Below are 10,487 nucleotides of genomic sequence, written 5' to 3' on the forward strand. Positions count from 1 at the left end.
AAAAGATGAATACTGTGTGATTCCACTTACAGGAGGTCTCTAGAGGAGTCAAATCCATGCAGACAGAAAGAAGGTGGAGCAGGGCTGGGGACTTATGGTTTCATGCACAGACTACCTATTTGGGGAAGATGAGATGGCTCTGGAGATGGAGATTGGTAAGAGTTGCAGAACAATGTGAATGAACTTAATGTACCTGAACTGTGCACCAAAAAATGCTCAAAACGGGAGATTTTATGTTGTGTGTGTTTTACCACCAATTTTTAAAAGTTGTAGGGATTCCAAAGGATTGTCCAGAAACACTGCTCTTCTGAAGGCGGTATCTGCCACCAAGCCCGGGGGTTCATTACCTGCAGCCTGTGAATATCGGGGTGTCTCAGAGATTATATACAAATCACGTGGCAGTTTTGTGAGAAAGCTTCTAGTAGGCTGTCAGAGGGTCTGTGAGTACAAGAACCATGCTGAGGGCCCCTCCCCTCTGCAGGGGTCACCTCCCCATCTCCCTCCCCTCCCTTCACCCACCCCCCCTTTTCCATTCACTCAGGTTGTTTAAACACGATGCAAAGGATATTCTTAAATCTTGGATTCATTAGACAAGGTTTAATTTCTTGACATAAGTGAAGCTCTGAAATCAACCGAACTTTAGTGGTTTTTCTATTACCCATTTTTCCTGCCTAATAATACTAAACAAGTCCAGTTCTGGCTCAGGCCATGGAAGAGCAATCAAACTTGCAAAACCACATCAATGATTAGATCCTCCAAACTGTGTTCTGTGATCTTAAATGATTTCCAATAAATTTTCTTGCTGGGTTTTGCTTGTTTGTTTGCATTTAGTGTGGACTGAATTCTAACACACTGAAGACCCCTGCTCCATCCCATATCTTGGGATGGTAGGGACTCTTTGGAGGGTCACACTTGGTGCCTCTGAGAGGTTGAGAAACATCCAGGGAAGGAAAACTCTCGTCAGCTTAAGTTTCATTCAAACTTTCAAACTCAGAGTTTTAAACAAAATGCTTTTATTTCTAGTTTTAAATGGAATACAGTGTTAGGAACTTGCATGGACTCTCAAAAGGCCTCTATATTTTCTGTGTTAATGCTTCCTTTCTGGCCATAGAAAGCGAGTAGGGAAAATGGGCCAAGACTAGACACGGCAGACACAGCCCGAGTGCTGAGCAGAGCCCACGGCCTGAGCCTGCCCAGAGGGGTGGTCAGTAGTCGTCGTAGTTCACGCTGGCTCCGTGCCGGAAGCTGTGGGCGCTCCGGGGGCCGATGGCCGCGTCCTCATCATAGTGGCGCTGGTAGTAATCGTAGTAGTCGTGCCCATTCCGATTTCTGTTCAGCCAATAGCTGATGTCATCCTCAAATTTCTGGAGCAGAGGGTGAGAAAGGATGGGATTAAGGACACCATTTCCCAGAGCACATTTTACTGGTGGTGTTTCTCTGGTGTTTTTCTTCAGTGAATGACCCCTAATAGAAACTCCTGCGACAAGGTCCTACCTTACAGTACAAGGAGGAACTATATTCAATATCCTGTAGTCACTATAAGGGAAAAGACCCCGAAAAAGAACATATATATGTGCGTGTGTATCTGAAACTAACACAAAATTGTAAATCAGCTGTTGCTGCTTAGTCACTAAGTCATGTCCAACTCCCTGTGACCCCGTGACCTGCAGCACGCCAGGCTTTTCCTGACCTTCACTATCTCCTGGAGCTTGCTCAAATTCATGTCTATTGAGTCAGTGATGCTGTCTAACCATCTCATCCTCTGTTTCCCCCTTCTCCTCTTGCCCTCAATCTTTCTCAGCATCAGGGTCTTTTCCAGTGAGTCATCAGGTGGCCAAAGTACTGGAGCTTCAGCTTCAGCATCAGTCCTTCCAGTGAATATTCTAAGTTAATTTCCTTTAGGATTGACTGGTTTGATCCCCTTGCAGTTCAAGGGACTTTCAAGCGTACTTCAATAAAAGAGTACTTCTCAACTATACTTCAATAAAAAATAATAAATAGTACTTAAAAAAATAATTACTCCTGGCAACAGCATCCCTGGGCCAGAGGTCAGTTCTAACCAGCAGGAGAGCACTGCTGAAAGCCTAGTCCCCAAAGGCATATGCACCCCTTCCCTTGAACCCCTACCTGTGAGTTCTGAATATACCCCAGACTTCGGCATTCTTCTTTTTTGGTAAAGAAAGCCCAATGAAGTAACAACTGGGCCCGCCCCCAGCACTAGGTGTCTAGTGTGGCAGACACTGAGCGCGAGTCCTGCCTGGGCTGCTGCACAAGCTATGGGCTTAGTAAATGGTGGTGAACAGAAACACTGCAGCCTCAGGGTGTGTCTGGTTGTGACTCTCTCACAACTGTAGTGATGCTCAAACAGATCTGGTGTGCCGACTCAGGCCACAAACACTGACTACATGGGCGCAATTCCACCCTCTTCATCTGCTTGGACTGGGGTTCTGACCTCTACCACCCTCACCAACCCCACCAGTCTCTGCTTTCAAAAGAAGATGGCTTGCTTAACTCACAATACTGCAGTTTGTCACACAGAGTAGTAGCCTCATTCTTTGGTTTTCCTCATTTTATAATCTTGTTTAAGGTTTTGCCTTAAAATAATTTTTTTAAAAAAAGCTTAGAAAATATTTTATAAATACAGAAATAATGCAGACTCACATTTTAAAAAAGCATGGTGGAAGGGAGACAAAGAGAAAGGGGCTATTTCCACTGCCAATCCCTACTGGTGTCTGGGTGCATGTCCTTCTAGTCCCATCTGTGCATATGTTAGAACCTTACTGGATCCTCACATTTACTCACACTCAGATAAAACCGTACAGATACGGTCAGAGAGTTCCTAAAAAAATCAGACTCTCCCTGAATCTAAGTCCCAGCCTCTCTGGTCAGGGAAGTCTCTGGAATTCTGCTACCAAACCCTGATGGGAGGGATCCCATTGGGCACAGCAGGGTGGAAAATTCCAGCCAACACCCTTACACCTGACAGTCACGTGGTCCAGTGCCTGGCAGCTCTGGCTTTGACTTCAGAGCAAATAGCAGAACTTCATTCTCTGCCCGTTTCCCTGCATGCCCTCCCACCATCTGGTGGGAATCCAAGCCTCTCCTCCACCCCCAACCCTCATCCTCCCAGGGAGAGCCAGGCCTCTGCCCCCCAACCCTGCCCTGTAGGAAGCCAGCCTCCTTTCCCCACCTCCACCCTCAACCCCCACGGGAATTCAGGCCTCTGCATCCCAACCCTCATTTCCTCAGGAAGATCCAGGCTTCTGCCCCTCAACTCCACTCTGCCCTGTAGGGAGCCAGCCCTCTGTCCCACCCACTCCCACGGGATCCAGGCCTCTGCCCCCCAACCCTCATCCCCACCAGGGGAAGCCAGGCCTCTGCACCAGCCCCCACTCTCCCAGGCCCCACCCCTCCTGCCGAGGGAGCCAGGACACCCACCGCCTCGTCGAAGCCCAGGTACAGGAAGTGCTGGTACCATTGCTGCACCTCTGGCCTCGAGCGGTCCCACAGCTGCCGCTTGGGCCTCCTAAGGCTGCTCAGGAACTCCTTGGCTCTGTTCTCCTGGAGAGCCACCGGGGTTGTAGTGGGAGCAGGGGCTGAAACGAGGGGATCCCCCCCACCACCAAGTACAAAGATGATTTCTTTCCTCACTGGGGTGAATCGCTCTTCCACATCCCCTCCCACCCCACCTGGCAGGAGATGCTCTGTCTGGCACATCCTTCTTGCAGGACGCAGGTACAGTGCAGGCTCCCTCACTAGGTCCCACCCTGGCCTCTGGGGTAGCCAGCCCTGCCCTCTAGGCACTGCCATATCACAGGCCTGGGGTTGGAGCAGGAACTGAATTCAGCTCCTCCTCTGCAGCCCCTGGCTACCCCAGACCCAGGTCCAGCACTGAATAGGGGCTGGTACTTCCTTGTGGGCTCTGCTGTCAAGAAACCACGGTGGATCCAGTGCTGCCCGGTGGGTGTTCACTGTCCAAGTAAACTAGAGCCCTCTGGGCCTGCTTAGGAGTCCAGGGGAGAGAGAGCTGAACAAGGAGCCCTGGGCAGGCCAGCCAGGTGAGTCCAGCAGGGCTGCGGGGACAAGCGGTGCCACCTGGGGTCCCACTGTGTGACCACCGATGATTGGACTGCCTCTTAATGGGGTGACCCTTGCTTTCCCACGGCTTCCCAGAATGCCTTCTGTTCTAGGCTCAGTGCTGAAAGGGCCCCACTCCTGCAGATACACTCAGGGAAGCTCTGGGTCCTGGGCTGGCCCTGCTGACCAGCTCTGAGCCCCTGTCCCCCCATCTGTGATGCTGGATGGATGGTCTTTGCCTTGAGGTTGGCATGGAGGCCGCACAGGAAAAGGAAGTCAAGTGCCCTTGTGTCCTTGCTCACGTGGGTAAATACCAGCACGTTTGTATTCTCACTGCCTGCTTGTCTGGGCATTTTCCTCTGGGCCTGTCACACTGTTTCGCACACAGTAGGTGCTCAATATGTGTTTCTTGGCTTGAGCTGGATAAACGCTGAAGGTGTACACAGAGGAGTCCTCATTTTCTCGGTCACTTTCTCTCTGGTATCCCTTCCACAGGTAGCCCTGCCAGAACTCCCGTCAGCCCTGGTATCCCTGGGAGATGGCTGCCCTGCCCAGGGAGGGGGCCGTCTGAGGGGCCTGGAAGGTCAGGGGTGGACGAGGGCCTCAGGAGCGGCTGGAAGAGCTGGGGAGATGCTGGGAGTCCCTCTCCATACCGAGAGGGGCCACATGTGCTCAGCAGGTGTGTGTCAGGTGGAGGGGGGGGGTCACTGCAGACCCCCTGGGAAGTAGCTGCATGAGCACCGGGGCCCCACAGCAGGGAACAGACTTCAAATTCAACCTCCTGAAGCCCCATTAACTTAGGGAAAAGAATAAGTGGCAAAAGTTCACCTCAGAAATTAAGTCTCCATTCTAAGGGACAGATAATTTCCTGTTTTCCAGGTGAAGACACATGTTCTGAGGGAGAATGGTGTTGACAGGACCACAGGATGATGGATCCCATTGCAGGGGCTGGGACTCACCTGCATGGCTCCCAGACTGTTCATGTGCTACCACCACTACCTGAGGCCTGCTCTTCACAACAGGTGTCAGCAACACAACAGTCTTTCCGGTTAACCCTCTCCCACGGGCCACTCGGGTATGGAGGATGCCCACAAGCCCGCTCTGCGCTGCCCCAGGACTAAGGCTGTGTGTGCTCTAGACTCAGGCGTGTGCTCTAAACGGCATCAGGGTTCTAAAACAGCCTTCCCTGAACACTGCCGCTCTGTTCCTTTTATTTCTGAATCTACACTGACAGCTTTCAGAGAAGCATTAACTGGCAATAATATTTATCTGATGAAATACCGCACCACATCTCCACAGAACCAACCCTTCTATCTGCTAACCTTTTAAGGAGTAAACACTTTTCATTTTCCAAACACAAGCCTCCAGTGAACAGATCAACATCCCTGTTTCCCTGCAACCCGCTGAAGAATGCCCCCTTATCCGTGTAGGCTGTATTTACCTTCTCGTTTCCGAAGCAGCAACTTGAGTTTATTTCCACTTATGCCGCCTAAAGGAATGAAGACAGAAATCATTTCAGGGTTGTACTGCACCCTTAAATTTCTCACATGCAAAAATCCACATTGGAAAAAACTCACTTCATACCCCTATCCTGCTTTGGCAGATTGGTATTCAATGCTTGCTGCATTTCCTGTTGTGTACAAAAGGCCGTTCAGGCTGCCCGTTGCTCAAACTGGTGACAAGGACTACGGCTGAGCAGGACACTTTGAGCTACTGGAGACCATCTGAACTGTTCTCCAGGAAAAATAACGTTGTTCTCTGAGCCCTTCTATCATAGTATTCAGGCAGTCACCAGGAGTTAGGGGTATGCATGGCTGAGTCCCTCTGTTGTTCACCTGAAACTATCACAACATTGTTAACTGGCTATGTATACATGCGTGCTCAGTTGTTGAGTCGTGTCCAACTCTTTGTGACCCTATGGACTGTAGCCTACCAGACTCCTCTGTCCATGCAATTCTCTAGACAAGGATACTGGAGTGAGGAGTTGCCATTTCTTCCTCCAGGAGATCTTCCCCACCCAGGGATTGAACCCTGGATCAAATCCTGCATTGGCAGGCTGAAACCTTATCACTGAGCCACCTGGGAAGCCCATATTCTAGTATAAAACTTAAAAAAAATTAAATAATATTCAGGCAGCTATCTGTCATATGTACCTGCCTGCAGACTTTACTTTTCATGGTACAGTCTACTGAATAGAGTCCCCCCAAATTCATACCACCCAGAATCTCACCGTGGGAACCTATTTGAAAATAAGGTCTTTGCAGATGTAATGAGTTATGGATCTGGAGGTAACACGATGCTGGGTTTAGGCTGGGCTCTAAATCCAACGACTGACGTCCTTACAAGAAGAGGTGACACCACACAGATGGCAGTCATGAGAAGATGAAGGCAGAAGTGGAGTTTCTCCACCACAAGCCAAGGAACGTGCCTCACTGCTCTCAAAAGTTCAGCCCTGTATTGTTACTTGCCCTGACTGTCTTACAATCAGGCATAATTTGTACCATTTACTGTGGTTTGTATTCAGATCTAGAAGTGTTTATAACCTGCCCAATCGTTTAATAGGAAATGATGAGTTTGATCACACGGAAGGCCCCCTCTGGCCCGTGAGCTGGTTTGAAGACTGTGGAAGCCTCTGGTCTCTAAGCGCTACTTACAGGAATGAGGCTTGTCCTGTGGAGGGGGAACCAGAGGCCCTGGGAGAGAGCACAGCCTTGTAAAGACTGAGCAGAGCATCCTTAGGTGTATTAGCCACAGTCTGGCCCAAGGATGGAGATGCTGAGATGGTGGTATCTTCGGCAGGTCCTGCCCTCCCCAACTGTGGACCAATTTGCAACTGCAAAGGTGTGGTCTTCTGGGAATAGGAGCCAGAGCTCTGGCCAGACTTTCAGAAGTGTGTGGGGCCCAAAGAAAACTAAGAAACTCTGCTTTAAGAATTTATTACGTAGCTGGGGAGAAAAAAAACACATTTGTAGCCAAAAGTCACAACCGAACGTGACCGGCAAGTGTGTTTTCTTAGGTGCCCCATGTTTACAGATTTAGTATTTGAATGTTCCCAGATTCAGGTCACTTGGCAGACCCCGGACACTTTACCTCTCAAGCTCCCCACAGGTGTTTGGATTTGGGTGCCTCCTACCTGCCTTTAGAATAGGGAGCCAGGTTTGGGGGGAACTCTAGGGGTCCCAGTGCAAGACGAGAACACAGTGGGGCCACCCTCATGTCTTCAGAGGAGGGCTGGTGTCTCTGGGCAGTGGGCTAAGTGGGCAGTGGTCTGAATTCGGAATCATCATCTATACTTCCAGTCAGTCTACAGAGATGTGGTTGTTTAAAAAGCAGGTACAATTTTAGGCAGCATAAATAAAAGGAAAGTGTCTTGCAGAAAGGAAATATTTGTCCTGCCTGTGTTTCAGCTTGTCTCTGATCAGCCCACCTCTTTTACTATTTGGTTCAGGTGCTAACATGTGACCTTCAGACAGTCACAGAAAAATAGGAGTTCTGGCGAACGGAAAACGTTTTAGAAGGAGGAAAAAGTCCAGGAGGAACGAACGGCCTGTGTGTGTGTATGACAAATTAAAGGAATTTAGATCTTAACTGGGGCTTCCCTGGTGCCTCAGACAGTAAAGGATCTGCCTGCCAATGCAGGAGACCCGGGTTTGATCCCTGGGTTGGGAAGATCCCCTGGAGGAGGGCATGGCAACCCACTCCAGTATTCTTGCCTGGAGAATTCCATGGACAGAGGAGCCTGGTGGGCTACAGGGCTGTAGCCCTGTAGAAAGTTGGACATGACTGAGTGACTAACACACACACACACACACACACACACACACACACACACACACACACACATACATGTTTAACTAGAGAAAAGAAACTTCTGGGAGCAGAGTGATGGATGGCTCTAGGATGCCACTGGGCCATAGATTAGGGTGGGCAGCAGGCTGCCAGCACCGGACAGCCACCCAAGGCTGGAGCAAATCACCAGAGAAGCTTCCCATCCAGAGTCGCTAGAGGTATCTGAGCATCACAGGAGGTTCAGTTACACGGAGTGGGACCACTTTCAGTCTGTGCTTCCCTCCCAACCTCAAGAGCCAGTGAAGGAATCTACATTTGCCAACATGGACAGGGCACGAATCTGAGCATATTTCAGTATCTTAATACACGTGAGTCTCCAATGACTCAGAGTAGCCTGCCGAATTAAGTACCACCCCTCTGTCTGTATTCTGTAAGAGCGCTTTAATACTGATGAATCGAAAAGTGAAAAGTATTAGTCGCTCAGTCATGCCCGGTTCTTTGCGTCCGCTTGGACTGGAGCCTGCCAGGCTCCTCTGTCTGTGGAATTCTCCAGGCAAGAATGCTGGAATGAGTTGCCGTGCTCTCCTGCAGGGGATCTTCCTGACCCAGCAATTGGACCTGGCTCTTCTGCGTTGCAGGCAGATTCTTTACCATCTGAGTGGCATTTGTGCTGAAGCTGCAATTTCTCCTAGCAAATCTGTGTCACTACTACCCCAGAAAGGTGAGCCTCATCAGATTCAGCTACACAATTGAAAAGGGTGAACAAGTCCTAAAATGATAAATATCAGCGGTACCATGGTGCCAATTACTGCCCACTGAACTGTAAATATCAATGCGTGAACGTGGACAACACGATAACTTTATTTGAAGAAAGGAATAAAGAATGAATGAGCCGCTGTGGGGTTTGTCTTGTAGCATCATGGAGTTCTACCCCAACACCACTGGTCACCATTTCCAGGCCGTGCTCATATGCACTCCTGAGTTGATCAAGTTTAGCTCCCTGGCATTTCATCTCCCAGCAGGTTTGGAATTTCAAGATACCCCTTTGAAGCTCATGATAAACTGATCAAGAAAGGGCAATGGTCCCTTTCTCCATTAAATGCTTTTGGGTGTCATAAAATCACCTTGGGGACTTTACATAAAGATTTTTATTTGGTGTCATAAGAACTTTCACATTCCAGCTCAATGACCATAATATTTTAACCAACTCCTATCACTGCAGTCTTGGTATAGATGAAATAAAATACAAGTCCTGAAAAGAATGGGTTTCTAGCTCATGTCCACTTGCTGTATTCAGATGTGGTTCTTAAAATGGGAGGAACGAGTGGGAGGTGATAAATCAGGTGATGGGGAGTGATTGACTGGCCTCCCTTGTGGTCCTAAATTAGAAAAGCAGTCACCCCAGCCCCTCTATTGTGCTGATGCCCCCCAGGGCTCCCATTGCTCCTCTGGCCCATGTTTGCTATTCCCCACTTGTGCTGACCACCCAAAACACAGATGTTCAGCAACCAACGGGGTCCTGCCTTTCCACCCACCTTGCTTGGCTGCTTTGTGGTGCAAGAAACTTCAGTCTCAGGCTCTTGAGCAGGTCACCCTCCCACCTTCCAGCCCTTGCATCTTCCCAGTAGACCTGGGGTCACCACCCCACCTCTCATACCTGCAAAGGCACCCCTGCCTGCAGGAGGCCACTCCTGAGCCATAAAGGATGGCAAGAGGGAAGAGAGTGCTCAGGGTGAAACCTCCCTAAGGTGGGCTCTGTGGGCTCCCAGGGTTCAGAAGTCCACACCCCACCCACTTCATCTGCAGCCTGTGCGTGAATTCGCGCAGTTTCTAGGGAAAGAACTGGGATCCATTCCATTCAAAAGGGCCTCCAAGAAGTAGAGACGTTGAAGAATTTCTCCTTTCAGAGCTTTTCCCCAGCGAGGAGGTGAGGCCCTGCTCCTGCTCTGCAGGTTTGCAGGCTTGGAACTTAACTGAGCAGAGGAGCCTGGAAGGGAACCCCTGGAAGGGACCGTGGGGATGAAGGCCCTTTGATTTCTCTGAGTTCTGGGTGCCGCCTGCCTACCGCGCCCACTGTGCCTTGCCCCTAGCGTTCTGTCCAAGGCTCCTCCGCCTCTTTTCCCACGGTTGCCGCGAACCCCTGAGACCCTGCCTTTGACCCTGAACTCTGCCACTTCCCACCGCGCAAGGGCAGAACCCAAGACGGCTTTCAACTCTTGGTCCTTGCCAGGACTCGGGATGTACGCCTTGGTATCCGCGCCCTCCTCTGGGCGTTAGCGCCGTGAAATCGCCCCCTTACCTGGGCCCACGCACAGCAGCAGCAGCAGCGCCAGTGCGGTCATGACCAGGAAGGCGGGCCGCGCGGAGGAGGGGGCCATGGTTGCAGCGGATGCGCTGGAGAGAGATGAGCGCGCCTTGGCCACTGCGCGGGAAGGATAAGGAAGACGCTTGTTCTGGAGAACCCGGCGCCGGCGGACTGCGCCCTGGAGAACTGCGCTCAAGGGTACTGGACGCGCGGGCGGTCCCCGAGTCCGGGCCGGGGCGGGACCCGACAGGCGGGCGCTGTGCCGACGGGCCGCGGGCCAAGCGTCCGTGCCAAGTCTCCGCGCCCCTCTATTCGG

General features: G+C 50.7%; 1 protein-coding gene across 1 annotated transcript; it reads right to left on the reverse strand.

The window, feature by feature from the left end:
- Window positions 1-1,008: 1,008 nt before the first annotated feature.
- ECRG4 (ECRG4 augurin precursor) lies at window positions 1,009-10,253 on the reverse strand. Its single transcript, XM_052649548.1, has 4 exons — window positions 10,166-10,253; window positions 5,519-5,566; window positions 3,439-3,596; window positions 1,009-1,364 (listed from the first exon to the last, which is right to left on the reverse strand). The coding sequence occupies exons 1-4, from the start codon at window positions 10,242-10,244 to the stop codon at window positions 1,206-1,208; spliced, it is 444 nt and encodes a 147-aa protein (XP_052505508.1). The 5' UTR covers window positions 10,245-10,253; the 3' UTR covers window positions 1,009-1,205.
- Window positions 10,254-10,487: the final 234 nt, after the last annotated feature.

The sequence above is a fragment of the Budorcas taxicolor genome, chromosome 11 (assembly GCF_023091745.1).
Source record: "Budorcas taxicolor isolate Tak-1 chromosome 11, Takin1.1, whole genome shotgun sequence".
Taxonomy (NCBI): Eukaryota; Metazoa; Chordata; class Mammalia; order Artiodactyla; family Bovidae; genus Budorcas; species Budorcas taxicolor.